This window comes from Rana temporaria, chromosome 5, assembly GCF_905171775.1.
Source record: "Rana temporaria chromosome 5, aRanTem1.1, whole genome shotgun sequence".
In the NCBI taxonomy this organism is placed as follows: Eukaryota; Metazoa; Chordata; class Amphibia; order Anura; family Ranidae; genus Rana; species Rana temporaria.
Genome location: NC_053493.1, coordinates 101252037 through 101271591, shown reverse-complemented (window position 1 = coordinate 101271591; position 19555 = coordinate 101252037). Strand labels below are relative to the sequence as shown.

General features: G+C 42.8%; 1 protein-coding gene across 2 annotated transcripts in view; it reads left to right on the top strand.

Moving 5' to 3' along the window:
• ANKRD28 (ankyrin repeat domain 28) overlaps positions 1 to 19555 on the top strand; it is a 165644-nt gene that overhangs the window by 109778 nt on the left and 36311 nt on the right. For both annotated transcript variants that reach the window (XM_040352949.1, XM_040352948.1), the window contains exons 11-16: positions 175 to 257; positions 1290 to 1353; positions 3004 to 3072; positions 4531 to 4671; positions 15427 to 15538; positions 18875 to 18901. In XM_040352949.1, the coding sequence (XP_040208883.1) occupies positions 175 to 257; positions 1290 to 1353; positions 3004 to 3072; positions 4531 to 4671; positions 15427 to 15538; positions 18875 to 18901 (496 nt within the window). The remainder of the gene's footprint in view (positions 1 to 174; positions 258 to 1289; positions 1354 to 3003; positions 3073 to 4530; positions 4672 to 15426; positions 15539 to 18874; positions 18902 to 19555) is intronic.

The following is a 19555-nucleotide window of genomic DNA, read 5'->3' as shown; positions in this document are numbered from 1 at the left end:
TGTGCGTGTGTGTGTTGGTTTTTTTTTTTTTTTTTACATATTTGTTTTTGTTTTTCCTTAAAGGGCTCAGTTATACATGCAATGGAAAATTGTGAGCGGTTTGGGGAGTGCACTCTGTTATGAAGCATGGTTATTTGAGAGTTTAGTGTACCAATAAAATATGATCTCTTCCAGGCGAGGCATCCATGGAATGTTTCCTCTCCACTTGGCTGCCCTGAGTGGTTTCTCAGACTGCTGCAGAAAGCTCCTTTCTTCAGGTTAGTGTTTGTTAGATGGGAGGATAATGTGATCATAAAATAGATTTTCAGTAATTTCCATGTTGCATTGATCAAATGTTAAAAATAACTTCTCCAGAAATATCTTCCAATAATATAGTATACTAGAATATTGAGGATGTAAAAAAGTGTTACTAGTGAAAATTATTCAGCATGTAAACAATGCATGTTTGGTATAGTAATTCAAATTTTACTTGCCCGCTGTGGTAAGTGACTCATTTTGAAAGTGTTGTGGACTAAAACAGAGAATTGGCTACTATAAAAAAACAATGGCAGGGTTGTAATTGTAGCATCAACCATGATCCCAGTATAAACACCTCAATGCGAGGCCATACTTATATGGATAGTGTGATGCAGGTGGTTAGGTATGTCCTCATTTATCTCTGTAACCATATGCAACCGTGAAGCAATTCAAAGTCGACAGCACTGAGTTTTTTCATTTAGCAGCTCCGCTCGCCCCCTGCCAGGAGGGATTTTTCTGCCTTCTATGCTCATTCTCTATTATAATAGGAATGGGCTCGGCCATGTTCAGGATCCTAGTCCCATCCCACCAGGAAGCTGACACTGCACACCGCTAATCACAGGCAGTGAGACATTTCTCAGCCCACAGCTGCAAAAATCAGGAAATGTCTCGCTGCCTATGATTAGCGGGATCAGGCAGGTGGGTTGGGACAAGGATCTCAAACCCGCTCAAGCCAATCTCTAGTAAACAATTTATCTGGTTCTAGTAAATATACCACATCTTTATAATGAAGATATCCAATGAGAGGGAAAAGCATGTTTGGATGTTTAAGATGCACCCCTTTAGTACGCTATCATTTTTCATATTTTTTTCAGTGTTTATATGAAAAATGATGGCGTTTTTAATTACGTGCCTCTTTTTGTTTAGATTAATACTTTTAGTGTTTGACACAATCTTGGCACAGTGTTGGAACAGTTGTACATTGACATGACTCTTCTTATGCATGAGCTTCTTGAGAAATAATTATGTACTAATCTGTTTTATTTTTGTAGGGTTTGACATAGATACCCCAGATGACTTTGGCAGGACTTGTCTACATGCAGCTGCAGCTGGAGGGTATGTCTCAGTAACCTGCCTACACTTTTAGCAAAGAGTCAAGCTATAGAAAAAGGCACACAGAGGAGGTAGTGTAAAATATGTGGGGGATGCAATTAGAGTGAGCTTATAGTTCAGTTTGGAAGTTCTCTATTTAGTGCAGTGCCAGTTTAAAGCGAAACTAAACCCTCCTATCCTTTGCAACCAAGGTATCTGCCATCGTAGCCTTTGGTTGATCTGCAGTTACCATGGTGGCTCACACCTTTTTGATGGCTTGGTTTGGTTGAGAGCTAACAGGCATTTACATCATGCCGTGAATGTAGCGGTTTTGCGAATCCCTTAAATTGGGGAGTTTAGTTCCACTATAAAACATTTGCTTAAACATTTTGAACAAGGGCTTCTTTTTTTAAGTCATGAGAATATTGTAAATAAGCTGCAGTTTTTGTGCGAAGATCACACTGACAAAATTGCTGAACATCACTGACAGATAAGGCCAGATGGATTTTTAATGGGCGGGTATCTGATTCATTCCGTTGCCCATTATTGACACTATGGAATAAGTCACTATGCTTCAGCTGCATAAACGCTTTGTGCATTTCAGCTAGTTCCTCAGGAATCGGTTGACATTCGCTACATGAGTGGCCATGTCTGCCACCTCCCATCGTGCATCCCTTGATTTGAAAAAACAAAGAAGCCAGGTGGAATGTAGTTGGTCAAACATTAACTGCATCCAATTGGATTCAGCCACGGTTCAAGTATTCTGACAGATGCCAGCTGTGGCAGTCAGAATATGATAGCCATAGCTGGAGATTCCTCAATCTGTGCTGTATACCGGGAATGGGGTAATCCTAATGTCATTTTACACTATTTTCACTGCCATCTTCTTCCCTCTAATTAGAACCCCCAAACATTATATATATATATTTTATCCTAACACCCTAGAGAATAAAATGGCGATCCTTGCAATACTTTCTGTCACGCCGTATTTGCGCAGCGGTCTTGCAAGCGCACTTTTTTGGGAAAAAATTACACTTTTTTTAATTAAAAAATAAGACAACAGTAAAGTTATCCCCATTTTTTTTTATATTATGAAAGATAATGTTACGCCGAGTAAATTCATACCCAACATGTCACGCTTCAAAATTGCGTCCGCTCGTAGAATGCCGACAAACTTTTTTACCCTTTAAAATCTTCATAGGCGACGTTTAAAAAAATCTACAGGTTGCATGTTTTGAGTTAGAGGATGTCTAGGGCTACAATTATTGCTCTCGCTCTACCAATCGCGGCGATACCTCACATGTGTGGTTTGAACACCGTTTACATATGCGGGCGCTGCTCACGTATGTGTTCGCTTCTGCGCGCAAGCTCGTCGGGACGGGGTGCGTTTTCTGGCTCCTAACTTTTTTAGGTGGCTCCTAGATTCCAAGCAAATTTGTCAAACCCTGCCATTGGTGACCCCCTCCAACTAAAAATATTGTCTGCCGGTATATACAATTTCTTCAGAATGAAGGAATATAGAAAAGTTAGGGGATCAGTGATTCCTTCACACTTGTTTTTTTGCTCAGAATCGGTTCACTTTTTACACTGAAGATGTTCAGAGTTTTACCCAATTGATTTGAACATGCTGCTATTGGTTGTGTTTTTTCAGCCCTTTCAAAATCTAATTTTCAGGAACCTGGAGTGTTTGAATTTGTTGCTGAATACAGGTGCTGATTTCAATAAAAAAGACAAGTTTGGGAGGTAAGTTTCTTTTACTTGGGAGATAAAATTCACATGACTCTTCTTGAGTATTTTGCTATTTTTATAGAATTTTCATTGTAATATATACAGTTACATGCACACATAAGCTGCTTGTATTGTCAGTGGGCAAGATGCTTATTTCCTGACTCCATCATTAACATTGTGCTCATTGATCATTGTTAATAACTTCTGGGCCACTGTCTGACATCATTCATGCAGCCTGCATGTTCAGGGCTTTGCAGGGATCACTTTTTCTCTGCTGGGCCACAGCTTGATGGGTAAATCTGCCTCATTCTGTGCAGCACTGTGCTTTTTAATGAAATAAGCTGTGCCCTCCTGGTAAGGGGAGCCTACATCACAGGCTGCGGCACTGTACAATGCAATCAAGATTGAAGGGGCGGGGGGTGTTATGCGAGGAGAGGCAAGCTGCGTAAGAGGGTGGATCCCAGCAATGGGGAGCACACTGACCGGCTGGCTAAGTGGACATGCTGCGCTCCTGTTGACCAGTGTAAGGGGGCATGCTGAGTGGAGGTAGCGCACTGACCTCCAATGTAAGAGGACACTTAAACTTCTAACCACTGCACTCTGCAGGACGTGCAATTACATAACCTTGTCCCCTGCACTGTTTTAAATTGCAGTCCTGACTGCAGCACTGTATACATTAGTCTTCATAATCCTATCTTCGTAATAAACGTTTTCCTTTTTTACGCTGTTTGGGCTTGAAAGCTGTTATAAGAATTAACTGGGCCCTGGTTTTAGAATTGAAACCCACTGTACTGGAACACTATCAAGGGCTCTTTGAAAAGTGAAAAGCGGGTGCCAGACTGAAACTACTGCTTTTAGCCATAAGGATTGCTAATAATATGACAAACCAAAATTGCAGTGGCTCTATTAGGTGCAAATTTGTATTGGATCTTTGTAAGTAAAATTATTAAATGCTGTATTATAGCAGCACATGTAGCATTTTCTGTGCAGATGTGTAAAAAAAATACTCAAAGAATGGTGGTCAACTTTCTTGATATTGGGAGTTTAAAATCCAGTCCTTAACATAACAAGGGCTGCATATAATCAGTGAATGTAATGCTGCAGACATGCAACAGGAATCTCTTGCTATAAGAAATGATCAGACTATGGACTTTTTTTTTTCCCACAAGAGATCACAAAAATGGGAACATGCTTATAGGCGTTGGCGACCTGGGGAGATGCTTTAGGTTGAAATGGGTTTGAGACACTACGTAGGACTGGAAGTGATCACTGCTATTGCGGACAATAGGGAAATGCAGGTTAATGTTTGCAGAGACTTGGGGCTACACAGCACGTGCCAAAAAAGTCACAGGCTTCCATCGGGGCTTCAAAACTTATCAAAGAAAGCTTAAAAAAAAAAAATCATGTTGGCTAATCTTTTATTTTAACCGTGTATTTCTACTTTTTTTTTTATTATTAATTTTTTATTTGAAGAACACCACTGCACTATGCTGCTGCCAACTGTAATTATCAGTGCCTGTTTGCACTTGTGGGATCTGGAGCCAGTGTCAATGACCTTGATGAGAGGGGCTGTTCCCCACTGCACTATGCAGCTGCATCAGATACAGATGGCAAGTAAGTTGTCTTCACGTCTTGTATGTTGAGTATTTCTGCTTGCATTACATTTTTCAGAAGTTAGTGGTTTCGCGAGACAAATGCTATGTGCAGTGGAACTTAAGCATTTGTCTGTGACGAGAGAGAATGTGGCCTTTTTAAGAAGGGTGTTCTGAACTTGTTCTCTATGCCAGTGCTGACTGTCACGCAGCCTGCTACCTCCACAAAGAATCACTTGTTTTCGCTCCCTACCCAGCCTTTTTTTTTTTCAGTAATTTTCAGCCACACTAAGGCCATCTCTAATTAAAATGACCGCTCCATTCGCTTTTCATAAATAAAATTGTGTTTGCACAGTTCAATCTTTGTACTTGAATCTCTTTTTATTCATGAATTATCAACAATAGAAAAACATACACACAACAAATAAACCTTGCACCTCTTGGAATGAAATGGCTTGGCATATAATAAACAAAGCATAATAAAGAATTAAATACATTTTATGTATTATTATATTCTCCACTAATACCAGTCAGACTATGGAAGCTTCCTCCATACAGCGTCAAACTATCTTTCTTTTACGCAATAATTTCTTCTGTTCTATTCCTCACTCCTTTATTTCTACTCTCTGCTCCCATCCATCTCCTCTATCTTACTCCTCTCCACTAGTTACTCCATTGTATAATTGATTACTAGGTTCTAACCAACATGACCGTATTTTTACCAAACCTTTGGGGGCAGGGCTTGACAAATTTGCTTGGAATCTAGGAGCCAGGTTTTTTTTTTTTTAAACGACCGACAAAGCTGATTATAGTGTACATATACTGGAGTTTTTCTTTATTTTATTTTTTAATACTAGTAATGGTGGCGATCAGCAACTTAGAGCGGGACTATGATAGTGCAGTATACAATCTGACACTGACCTCTCAAATGACACTAATACAGTGATAATATACACTGTTTTTATTTCCTGCCTTGCAGGGACACAAGACCACCATATCCCTGCTTAGGCCCCTTCCACATATGGACGGATCAACTTGCAGCAATCCGCCAGCTCAGCGGGAGATCTCCCTGCAGCTCAGCGGGAGATCTCCCTGCAGCTCAGCGGGAGATCTCCCTGCAGAGCTGGCGGATGACAGGTCCCTCTCTGCTCACTGAGCGGGGAGGGGCTTTTCAGCACCGCTGTCTCCTATGGAGAGATCGTACGAAAACGGACAACATGTCTGTTTTCAAAAGATCCCACCTGATCTGATGCGCCATGGACTGATGGCGACGTATCACCATCCGTCTAATTTGATCGGATGTCAGCACACCTGTCACCGCTGACATCCGACGCTCCATAGAGAAGCATTGAGCGCTCGTTCAGGTCCGCCCGAAAAACTGACAGGCGGTCCTGAACGGTCCGACCGTGTCAAAGGGGCATAAGGGTCCGATCAGGTCCACCTGAAAAACTGACAGGCGAACCTGATCAGACAGCCCGTGTGAAAGAGGCCAAGCAGGGAGATGACAAATAATAAAATCATTTTAATAAAAAAAAAAACAAGTTTTTACTATATGGCTATATGAACCAGCTCCCCCCCACACTCACCATTAGGCAAAAGGCGTTAGATGACGGACACAGCGGTGCTCCGCTATCGCGCTGCGGAGTGCACGGAGACGCAGGTTACCCCAGCTCGCGCCAGGTGGCTAATTCTAGTCGCAATTGCGACCTGGCTCCCTGGATTTGTCGAAACCCTGCTTTGGGGTATACCTCTATGCTTGTATGTTAATTTTTCTCTTTTAAGTTTATGGCCAAGTTTCTCAACCCATTGATTATGGGTTGGAAAATCAGCAGATAAACATTTTTGTAAAATAACTTTACATGCTAAATATAAAGATGCGGCTAGCAGAACTCTTTTGAGCGTCCTGCCAGCGCCACCACTCCAGTGTGCAAGCCTTCGGGCTTTCACACGAGTGAAAGAGGCTCTTTCAGGGTGCTTTGCAGGCGCTATTTTTAGCACTATAGCAACTACAAAGCATCCCAGTGTGACGGTAGCCTAAAAGTACAGGATTAAACCTGTTAATTCTACCATTGCTGTGTCCATCCTGGGGCTATTTAAAACTACTTAAGGCTGCAAAGACTTTCCCTTTAAATCCACTTTTCCAATTGTTTCTCTGTTTGAATTTGCAAACCTAACCTAATTGTATATATTTGCCCTTCAAGCACTGACACGCCTTACTCTCTGTTAAGCTAAGGTTTTATGTAGAACTGTTCTATTCCATTCTAGTGATCCTATTTACCCCTCACTTGCCCAGGCGATTCGCTGCTCAGCCAGATCACCGGGATCTTATGTCCCAAGGACTAATTTGGCATCCTGCTTCATGGTTGCTAGCTTTATCAGCCCGGCTATTGAAGCACAGCTTCAGAGGGATTGGACATCAAGTCTGTTTTTTTTTTTTTTTTTTTTTTTCTTAGCTAAAAACTATGAAGTCTCTTTTTCGCAAGGTCTATCATTGTACAGGTAAATAATGGCATATTTCACTTGATGTGTGTCTCAGAGCTTCCACCCCAGAAGTTTCTCTGAGGGAAGAGTCCTCTTCTTCCTGCAGATGGTTTTTTTTTTTTAACCATAAAAAGTCAAGTTTATTGAGATGTGCTTAAGGTGTACAGGTTATACATCACAGGAGTTACATTTCCTCCTGTTTTACAACTTATATGTTCAAAATTCAAGGTCATCCGCAAATGCATTACGTTCCGGGTAGGTATACATAACTTTATTACAGTCTACTTATCTGTATCTTACACGAGGTACCCCATATCACATTTACATACATTCAGAAGTCATTCTCTTTCCCTCCGCCCGCTGCCTTCCCCTTATCACTCACGGATTATACGGTACACGTTTCCCCATCTTCCAGCCAACGGTCCCAAACATTAGAAAATTTTTGTGGGCGGCCCCTATGTTTGTATATCATTTTCCTATAGGGCAGTACCGCATTTATTTCCTTCTTCCAGTCCCGTAAGGATGGAGCCGTTGCTTGCAGCCATGCCCTAGCTACCACTTTTCTTGCGACAAATAATGATTCTTGTAAAAATATGGTCTGGTATTTGTCAACCTCAACGTCTGGTATTAAACCCAGTAGGCACAATCTTGGGTCCATTCCCACTGGTGATCCCATATTGTCATGTAGAAATTGCGTCACTTGTAGCCAGTAAGCCTGCATGTCGGAGCACTGCCAGAGCAAATGGAAGAAGGTGCCTTCCTCCGATAGACACATGGGGCATAGTGTGCTCCTTGTGGGTTGGAACTTTGTCAATCTCAATGGTGTCAGGTAAGCTCGGTGGATTATATATAATTGTGTCATTCTGTCAGATAGCTTGGGGGATGCGGTTTTAACGCCCTCCAGAATTTCCCCCCAATCCTCTGTCTCAATAGGGCCCACGTCCTGCTCCCACTGTATTCTCGCTGTCTGGACTATCTTGTTTACCCTACGCTGTCTAATACTATAGTACAAGTTGGATATGAGTTTGGTCGAGTCAGCCCCGAATATGACATCCAGCACCGGCGGAACACCCAGGTCCACCGCCACTAATGCCACTTGCTGTCTGAGTGCGTGTCTGAGCTGTAGATATCTAAATAGAAATTGTTGTGGGAGGGAGAATTCCCTTTTCATCACTGAGAAGGGCTTGATTCCACTTTCTGTTAGGACCTGAGAGAGGTACAGTACCCCGTACGAGGCCCAGATCTGTGAGTCTGGTACTGAGGTCAGTTCGGGCATGTCTCCATTAACCCATAGTGGCGTGTGTGAGTGGATATGTGACCTTTCTTGCTTTTTAAGAGCTATGTCCCATATCTTTTGGTGATGTACTAGCATGCCTGCTCCAAACTGCGGTGTCCTACACCCTCCCTGTCCCCTCCTGAATATCGCCTGGCAGGGAGTGTGGAACACACTTCCCGGCTTGTTGCAAACCATCGATCCATATTTCCTCGACTCAGTTTTATTATAATGATATAAATGGGACAGTTGTGCTGCTATATAGTAGTCCTGAATATCTGGCAGGGAGCATCCCCCCTCTAGCGTGGGATTCTTAAGTACAGACCAAGCTAGCTTATGTCTGCCCGATCCCCATACAAAAGAGTTTAGTATTGCCTCCATCTGTTTGAATATCTTTAGTGGGATATATAAGGGAGCGTGCCATATCATGTATAAGATTTTGGGTAGTAGAATCATCTTGATTAGATTGATTCTTCCCATAACCCCCAGAGGTAGTCTCGCCCAGGCCTGGGTTCTAGATTTAATGATTGCAAATAGAGGGTCTATATTAAGGGACATATAGTCTTGTAAGTTCTTAGTGACCATTACTCCAAGATACTTAACCTCCGCTACCCTTTGCAATGGTAATTCCGATTGGGACCTCGATGGAGGGAACTGATCTAGTGGGAGGACCTTAGATTTATCCCAATTTATTTTAAGTCCTGAGAATCTTCCTATTTCCTCTATGATATTTAGTGCCGCCGCTAGTGATGGGCCCTGGTCAGCTAAATAAAGAACCGTGTCATCTGCGTATAGTCCTATCTTTTCCCATGTGTCACCTTTTTTAAATCCAATCACCTCCGGGCTCATCCGTATAGCAATAGCTAGGGGTTCCGCTGCCAGGGCATACAACAGTGGGGACAGGGGGCAGCCCTGCCTCGTGCCCCTTTCCAGGGAAATCTGGTCCGATAGCCAACCATTAACATAAATTCTAGCCTTGGGGGTCTGGTATAAGAGCTGCACCCATTTAATAAATTTTGGCCCAAATCCAAAGCACCTTAAGCATTCCCATAGGTATGGCCACTCGACCGAGTCGAAGGCCTTGGCCGTGTCTAACGCCACCACTACTCTCGTCCCTATATTATCATGCTGGGCTTGGATATTCATGAATAATCTGCGTATGTTCATTGCTGTATTCTTCCCCGGCATAAACCCGGTCTGATCCGGGTGTATCAAGGAAAGAATGACCTCATTCAGTCTATTAGCCAGTACCTTGGCTAGGATCTTAATATCCACCGGCAACAGAGATATGGGTCTGTATGACTCTGGGTATTGCGAATCCTTGCCTGGCTTTGGGAGTACGATAATCTGAGCTTCCTGCATAGAGGAGGGGAGTATTTCCATTTCGAAGATGGAGTGGTACAAGTCCTTAAGCCTAGGGACTAAGACCTCTGAATACGTGGTATAGAACTCCAAGGGTAAGCCGTCTAATCCTGGCGCCTTAGATTTGGCTAGTTGGGATACCGCATTGTCTATATCATGCGTGGTGACTGGGGCCTCTAATTTTTTAGCTTGTTCCGAATTCAGCTTGGGAAACTGTAATCTATGCAAGTAGTTTTGGAGTTCCGCTGGTGTGTTATGACACTGTGATCTATACAGGTCCCCATAGAATTTTTGGAATCTGTCTGCCACCTTCGGGGGATCTGTGACTATCGAGCCGTCCGGCTCCATCAGAGACACCACCACCGGAGGCCTATCTTCCATATGTGCCAGATATGCCAGCATCTTCCCCGCTTTTTCTCCATGTTCATACACCCTGGTCTTGCCAAAAAATACCCGCTGTTTAGCTTTTTCTATAAGTAATTGTGATACCACCCTGGATTGCATCTTGACCTTAGTGAGGTTTTCTAAAGATGGCTGTACATTGTAGGCCCCCTCCAGTTCCCGCAGCACATTCTCAGACATGGAAACCACTGCCCTCGAGGAGGTTTTAAGCCTATTTATTCTATTGTCCAGAATCCTACGTGCGTGAAGTTTGAATGCGTCCCAGTGCCCGTTAATCCATGTTGTGTCCCGCCCTTCCGAAAAATAGAATGTCAACTCCCTAGTCACACTGTCGTGGTCTGTTAGGGCCGTCAGCCAGTAAGGATTCAGTCTCCATATCCTCTCGGGCGCCACCCCCAGCAGGGACATCTGTACCCAGCACGGGGAGTGGTCCGAGAGGGCACGAGGGGCGAAGCCTGCTCCCACCACTCTCGGCATCAGTGGTTTTGACATAAGGACATAATCTATACGTGACATGGTAGCGTAGCTCGCCGAGTGACATGAATACGCCCTTGTCTCCGGATTTCTCTGTCTCCAGACGTCTACCAGGGCAAATTCCTGGAGAAGCCTGCTTAGCCTGGTCTGTCTAGCAGCTCCCACCCCTCCATCCACACCGACCGGACGATCCATATATGGATCCATGGTCATATTGAAATCCCCCATCCATACAGCCGGGACATTCTGGTGCCTGGCCATAAATTCCAAGCCTGCTGTCACGACCTCAGAGCTGTACGGGGGGGGGGGGATATAGCATATTATCAATACCACAGGAACACCACCAATTATCGCATTTATGAACAAGTACCTTCCCTGCTGGTCCGACTCCAGTGTTACGAGCTCAAATGGGGTGGCCTTAGTTACCAGCAGCGATACGCCCCTGGAGAAGCTGGTATGCGTGCTATGATACGCCCAGCCAATCCATGGACGCTTCAGTGCAGCCTGCAGATGACCTGTAACATGGGTCTCGGTTAGGGCAATCACATTAGCTTTCTGTGCTTTTAGATATGTAAGAGCAGCCGTTCTTTTAATTTTATCCCTTACCCCTCTGACGTTCCACGTCAGGAATTTAATTGTCGTCATGTCGGCGTCATATTAACATTTCTTGGCCATCCCGGCCTATACCACATTTGACTAGCCATTTGCATTCTCTTTTGATTGCTATACACTTCCATCCTCCTCCTGTATCCCTGTTCCCACCCCTGCACATCTCCATAATATAGTAAACCCGGTCTTTCCCTTTGAGGGCCACAACGGTGGCTCCGCCCGTAGGCAACCATCCCCCCTCCCAGCCCAACACCCCCCGAACCTGGTGCAGGCATTTGGTTCCCGAACAAAAAACACAAAACTGTCACACAAAACATCCAGCTCAAAACTCGAGCTGGAGGCACATATCTTGCTTCTGTGAATAATAACGTTTCAGCAAACTTTTCCATGGGGACGATTGTCCACTGATCCAGGCGTGGATCCAACACGAGGGCCCGAGCTCCCCATGCACAAGAAGGATTCAGTGTGTCAGGCTTTACGAGAGAACAGTCTCTTACCAACCATCTGTTTATCCTTTTAAGCGCCAGGCCGGTGGCCCTTGTCCCTAGTCCAGATCCCCATCAAAGAAAAAAAAAAAAAAAAAAAAGGGGGGGGGGGGAAAGAAAAAGTTTTGTATACAGACAGTAATGGGGGATTCGATCTTCCCCCTCGATCCCGAGGGGGGTAGTAAAGAGGGGGGCCACCTCCAAATCAGACCGGCTGTTCACATACTGCACGGTGAAAGTATATTGTGGGGGAAGAGGGGGGGGGGCCGGAGGGAAAGCAAAGGGTCTCTTGTCCCAGGGGTGTCTATATAGTAACGCTGTCATGCCCCGCATCTATCCAAGACACCGGGATCCCCCCGGGATAGTATAGGATCATTCACCCCCCACCTCCTCCATGTAAATGTACTCACGACCACTCATTTGCAGGACCATTCCTGTCTCCCCTTCCGATCCAACCATGCTACGGCCGCAGTAGGTGTATCGAAGAACTGAGCTTTTCCATCTTCCTCCACTCTCAGACGGGCTGGGAACAGCATGGAATATCTGATGTGTAGCACCCGCAGCCGGCGTTTCACTTCCTGAAATTGCGCCCTTTTCTTCTGTACTTCACTGGAGAAATCTGGAAATACCGCCACGTGGCCATTTCCCAGCTTGATATTCCCCTTCTCTCTGGATAGCCGCATAATGGTGTCTCTGTCCCGGAAATTCAGAAATTTTGCAATAAACGTGCGGGGGGGTGCTCCTTCAGGTGGGGGTTTAGCTGGAATCCTATGCGCCCTTTCCACCGCAAACATTACTGAAAATGCTTCCCTTCCATATGTGGTAATAAGGAGGTTTTCCAGGTAGTCGGCTGGTTCTCTGCCCTCTACTCTCTCTGGCAAGCCAATGAACCGCAGATTACAGCGGCGGAGTCTGTTCTCCATTTCATCCTGATGGGAATGGAGTTGGTACATTTGGCGCTTTAGGTCCTCCGTTTCCTGCTGTAAGGGATGCAGAATGTCCTCTGCTGCTCCTATCCGGGTCTCTGCTTCCGTAACCCTGTCTCTCACTGTGGCCAGATCCTGTCTCATAAGAGATATGTCTATCTTGACTTCGTCTATTTTGGTGGTTAGTGTGCCCTGCAGCGCTGCGATCGCTTCCAGTACCTTCGCCGTGTCAGCAGCATGGCGATCTTCCCCTTGCTCCTCGCCGGCGCCATCTTTGGCCTGGTCCTCGCCGCCGTCGTGCCGGAATTTAGCCAGCTTGTCGACCGCTGAGGATGATTTCTTTGGCGGCGACATAATCTCTCCGTTCTCCGGACCTTCCAGGCGGTGTCAGCACAGTTTTAGACCCCAGGATATACGCGCAGTCTGTTGATCAGGATCTATGGCATGAGGAGCTCTGTCTCCACACGTCTTACTCCATTGCCCGTCAGGCCACGCCCCCCTGCAGATGGTTTTTAGAGGTCTGTTTCAGAAGACATTAGACTTTTAATTTTTTTTTTCCAATGTAGCTTCCCCTGTCCATTCCCTTGTGACAGATTTGATTCTGGGGGTTTTTTTTGTGCCCAGGACACCACCACTGGAACCAGTTGACAAGCCTCTTTATTCACCAACAAGGTCATTTTCTTTAGAACAAAAACCTTTGCAAGGGGATTGTGTGAACTGGCAGCTTGATCCTGCAAGGCACTCCACCACTCAATTGTACTGCTTTTTGAAAGTCCCCAATATTTGTCAGTGGCAAGAAAGAAAACAGGATGATGATTTTTTTTTCTCTCACTTAAAATGTGTTTCTTGGATTTCATTTAGGGGGACACACCCCACCTCCTTTGTCTTTATGACCATGCTTTTGGCACTACTTTGCTACAAAACTGAGGTATGCTGGTAGTAGGAGTTATTCTGGGCTGGCCTACAGTGTTTTTTGCAAGTGTCCAGTCCTTTTGTAGATGGCAGTATAACCCGAATATTCAGGACATTGCGACTCCACCCACCGAGCAACAGACCCACCCACAGAATCTGAAGCTTTTCAGGTCTTATAACAGACAGAGGGGAGATATTTGACAGGTAAGGATACATGCAGGAGGCTTGTATATCCTTATAGATAACCACTATGGCAGTAGTTTAGAAAGGATGAGATTGGGTTTACATCCACTTTAATAGAATCAAAGCCTTTACTGCCATAAAATCGAAAAACCCTATCCTTCCTGTGTAATATGTGGGAGACTTTTTTTTTTTTTTTTTTTTTTCTAAAGACCTGATGTTTATAGATGTGCAGTTTCTTGGAATGTTTAAAGTGAAAGGTTGCATCTTACTTTTAATGTTCACTATATAGCCATGCAATGAAGATGTGTACAGTGAAAAAATTGATCTGTTGAAAGCTTGTATTTTTCTGTAGATGTGTGATGGCAGTTGCAATCCTGTTCATTCTAGCATTCTGTTTTATGGTGGATTGTAATGTGTCCACAGGGCTGCTAAAGCTGAAAAGAAAAAAACTTGCCTTTTTTTTTTTTTTTTTTTTAACTATTCATTTTGTCTGTTCGTGAACCTGGGTAACGGCTAATATAAAAATTGGCCAAAATACTACACAACATGGCTAAAATATTGTCTCTTTGATACTTTAACTTCATTAGGGCTTAGTGCAATTATGCAATGTCTGTACCCTCATTCACTATCATTATAAAAAAACATGGAACTAAGGGCATACAGAAGTAAACCTCTTTAATTTTCTCCTGAATGAAACTTGCTTAGCTGAAATTCGGTACCTACAAGGATAGCTTCCTATGTCTGGCACCTCCACTAGTTGCTTTAGGGCTTGTGGGCAAAAACGCTTGGTAAATCTTATCTGGACATGCCCTAGGCTTAAAAAATTGGGGATTTATAACGTTGTAGATTAATAATTGATCATCTTTATATTTCTGCCATCATGGGTGGCAGTCGCTAGGTCATGGAAGTTTTCATTTATCCCGTTTTTCACTGAGCAATACAAAGTTAATTTGGATAATGACAAACGAAAAATAACTGCTATTTTGAATGATAAATTTGGTTTATTTGAAAACATAGAATGCCTTAATATAGTGGGGGAGATTTACTAAACGGGTGCACACAGAATCTGGTGCAGCTGTGCATAGTGGCCAGTCGGCTCCTAGCTACAGCTAGTTCAGTCAAGCTTTGGCAATAAAGCCTAGCACCTAATTGATAACTATACAGATCTTCACCAGACTGAGTGCACTAGTTTTAGTATATCTCTAGTGCATAAATAACCCGTTTAGAAGGACGAAACAGACGAATGTAGCTTTTTAGAACATTCTCCTGCATCTCGCTTTTTGTCTTTTATTCCCCCTTTTTCCCCCCCTTTCTCCCAATATATTTGATTGCGAGTTCTTGGTCTGAATAATGTACCTTCTCAGACTATTGATTTTGACTGCAAAATCTGAGTAGTGAAAGTGAGTTCATCAGCGTTCAGCGCTTAACAATTTTGCAAACCCACTGGAAATATTTTTCTTGTTCATTACCTCCATATAGCTTCTTTACATGTATGGCAATATTAAAAACTTTAAATTAAAATTATTCTAAGAGATGCTTGACAATTAATTTTTATTTTATTTGTTCCACTTTTTACTTCATTAACAGAGTGTTTGTTAGTTTTTATGAAGATGTAGTGGTATTTCTGAAACAAGAGGATCCTTTGTTGAATAACTTATTTTCTTTTATAGGTGTCTGGAATACTTATTAAGAAATGATGCAAACCCAGGGATCAGGGACAAACAAGGGTACAATGCAATTCATTATGCAGCAGCTTATGGACATCGTTTATGTCTAGAACTGGTAGGTAGAAGTCTAAAACATAATTGGGGGGTGTTGAGTCTTACTAATACACATTGGAGCTAATTCACTGAAACTTGGGCAGACATAATCTGGAGCAGCTGTGCATTGTGACCAATCGGCTTTCATATTCAAGTTTCTTAGGTAAATTTTGGCTGCTTGCCATGCACAGCAACCCTAGGTTCTGGCTGCTCCAGTCTTGAATTTAGGGGTTGTAAACGTTTGTTTTTTATTTTCTAAATGGGTTCCTTTAAGCTAGTGCATTGTTGGTTCACTAACCTTTTCCTTCAATTTCCCTTCTAAATGTTTTTTTTTTCCTTGTCTGAATTTCTCACTTACTGTTCCTCCTCAGTAAGCTGTTCTGGCAAGCCCCCAGCCAGAACGGCTCGGATGATGGGGGCAAGCTTACTGAGGAGAAACAGGAAGTGAGAAATTCAGACAAAGGGAAAAAACATTTAGAAGGGAAATCTAAGGCAAAGGTAAAGGGAAATCTAAGGCAAAGGTAAGTGAACCAACAATGCACTAGCTTAAAGGAACCTGTTTAGAAAATAAAAAACAAACCTTTACAACCCCTTTAATTCAATGTGTAAGTGTGATATTTTCATTTCTTGTCTTCATATTGTGGTGTGTACCGGTCGTCATGTTTTTGTTATTGTGATTCAAAGTGTACATCTAAGAAGTATAGAATACAGGAATGAAGATCAGTGTGACCATAGGCATGGGAATTACTTGAGCATATTGGGCATTTTCTGAGAATGGAAAAGTGACTACACAGTCTAAACAAATGTAATCTATTGTGACCGTATTTTCAGCATAACCCTTCTAATGTTGTGATGGACAGCCGGATTTTCTGATGACCATGCCAAACAATTATTCAGGCAGTTCAATATATGATTCAAAATTTCACCTACAGTATTAAACTGTAGACTTCTGGTGTTGCGGGGTACCTTTAGTGCAAAACTGCTAGCAGCATTTTTAATAAGACATACTATTAAAATTTTAATTTTAAGTAAGGTCCTTGTACATTTTATTTTCTGTTTGTAAAAGTAGAACAAGCTGATGTAGCTTCCAGCCCTCTTCCCATCCTAAGTATCAATTTTAACACTGCCCGATGCAAACATACTGGCTTTGCCATCTGTTTTTTAGCACTCAATTTTTAATGCATGTGGGTGATCAGAGACGTGGATTTTTATTTATTTTACTTAGACAAAAATCACTTTTTTATTTTATTTATCTCATCAATGTTTTTTGTATTGCTCATGGATTTCCATGACCTTCTGGCCGCACTTTAATACAAAATGCAGAGGTATGAATATGTCTTTTTGTAAGATTGGACTAGTGCTGGAGGAGTGTATCTCATAAGGATGTAGCATATTAAGGCAACTTGCTATTCAGGCAACCTCTGTGTTTTGTTTTTGTGTGGTTTACCTGTCATAAGGTGTAAGGCAGTGCATGTAAACCATACCTAAAACATGCTTTACCCACAAACGTGTACTTGTAATTTTAGTGTTTTATGGCAGGTAGACCCTCTAGTCCACATTGATTTTTCCATTTTGATCGATCTACGTTGACATTCATTAATTTCTGTTTGTGGAATGAGGGGGCTTTTTTTACATCTTGACATTGGGTCAAAGTGAGCAAAGCAGGGAGTGGTGGGCTTTTCACTGGAAATAACTGTTTACGGTTGTGATTAACCCTCAGGGGATCCCCCATCCTAATATCAGACAGGAGGCATTGGATACAACTCATTGCTTGGAGTACTTGGGCCTGTACGTGCATCCAGTCCAAGCTTTTAGGGTTTGAGAAGGATAAAGAACTCTCTGCTCCAGGTAAATAGATTAAGCCTAATGGGATTTCAATCAGTGTAAGCCCCGGCCCTCCTCCATAGTTATATCTAACAATGAAGGAATGGCTGCACATTGATGAAAGTTTAATGCTGTTCATTTAAATCACCAGGATGACATAAAAAAAGGACACCAACACAGTCTTGTAGACATGCTTCACACAGTACAATTGTGCTTAATCATTTCCATTTTGGTGTTGACCCCCAGAGCTCATTTCCCCAACAGTAAGTTTCCAGTTTTATGATGTTGCATGAGGGTATTGTGGCCTCATTTGAGGCAATGATGTTCATCCAGTGTCAGTCCAGTTCTCTGCAGCTCAATGTGCTGAATGTGTGGCACAAGCTATTAGTCACTGGACTGGCCCATGCATCGAAGTCCCAAGGTCAGAATATCCTTGACCTGGTGTTTAAGCTAAGCAGCATTGTGTTGGAATCCTGGAAGTCCTTTGTCCTAATAACCTGAAACGGAGGTGTCCTAAGGATGGAAGCGGTCTAAGGGACTTGGTCATGAAGGTGCAAACTTCCCATCCACATTTTCAAACTAGGGCTGTTTGCCCTATAACTGCTAGGGTGGATCAACAAGCTTCATGGGTGACCTGATGAGGGTTTAGTTGGTCAACACAACAGCAAGACTTACGTTAATTAGGGTAGCACCAAAAGCTTTGGGGCCCTTCCAGAAGTTAATCTAATTATGGCTTGTCCGAAAAAGCACGTTCCAGATTTGTCCACAGTACTCAAAGTAGACAATTGGCAGGTAGACTTTTCTTATTTGTTAGTATCCAGATGTGGGAGAATGATCTCTTTACTCCGAGATGTTCCAAGACATTTGACTTCTGGGCAACATCAGCCTGTTGTCATCCTGATTTCAACAAGGTGAATACGTTTGTGGCCACCATCAGGGATCCAAAGCCTTTGCAGCCAATGCACTGGTTACCTATGGGATCAATCTCTCTTGCACAGGTTAGTCAGCGTAGGTGTTAGACGGGAGGAGGGGACATTTTTAAGACTGGTTAGGTTGATGTTCAAATTCTACTTTAATTCTACGATATTTCAAACTTGACTGAAAATACAATTTTTTTTTTTTTTTTAGTCTTGCAAATCCCCCCAAAAAAATCCAAAAGGGGGATTTTTTGTTCTTGTATCGGTTTTAATTTTTTTTTATAGGTTTGTTTTTACTATAAGTCCCAAACATATCAATTAAGGTTCACCCAAGCTTGAGTCAATAAATAATTGCACACATTATTTTACCACTAAAAAAAATTTAATCTGGTATCTAGCTAAAAGTGTATACTCTATGGTTTGTGGGTGGGTTTTTTGCAATTTTTCTGCTTTTTTTTTTAAGTGTATACTAGAGGTTTCAGGAAAATCGTAGCGGGTAAATAAAAATATGTATATGGAAAGTCATACACGGACTGGGAGAATTGCCAGTTTGAATAGACAGTGTTTCAACTTTATCTTTTTGAATTGTTAACAATTTTTTTTTTGTTTTTTTGTAGGTTGCCAGAGAAACGCCTCTAGATGTTGTAAGTAACACATTTTCAAGATGACAGGAATGAACGTCATTATATAGTTATTTTCTATAGTTATAAACGTGTGTGTGTGTGTGTGTGTGTGTGTGTGTGTGTGTGTGTGTGTTTTGTTTGTTTGTTTTAATATATCAAACTCTGAAAATTTGGGCAAATTGCCCATTGCAAGTTATCGCTATCCTGTAAAATATATATGAATACTGATAGCTTGGGATTCAGCTTTTAACCTTGATTTCTTTAACCACTTAAGAATCGCCTCCTGCAGATATACGTCGGCAGAATGGCAAGAGCACGTACCTGTACGTCCTCTTTAAGTGCCCAGCCTTGGGTCGCACGCGCCCACCACCTGGTCCGAAGCTCCCCAGATTGGTCCCCAGAGCTGAAGAACCGGGAGAGCTGTGTGTAAACAAGGCTTCCCCGTTCTTCACAGTGGCAGCTTCATTAATCGTGTGTTCCCTAATATAGGGAAACACGATCAATGACGTCACACGTCCAGCCCCGCCCCCCTACAGTTAGAAAAACATATGAGGTCACACATAACCCCTACATCGCCCCCAGTGGTTAACTCCTAAACTGCACTGTCATTTTCACAGTGAACAATGCATTTTATTTTTTGTTTACGTGAGTCATAAAATCTGGTATAGAATAACA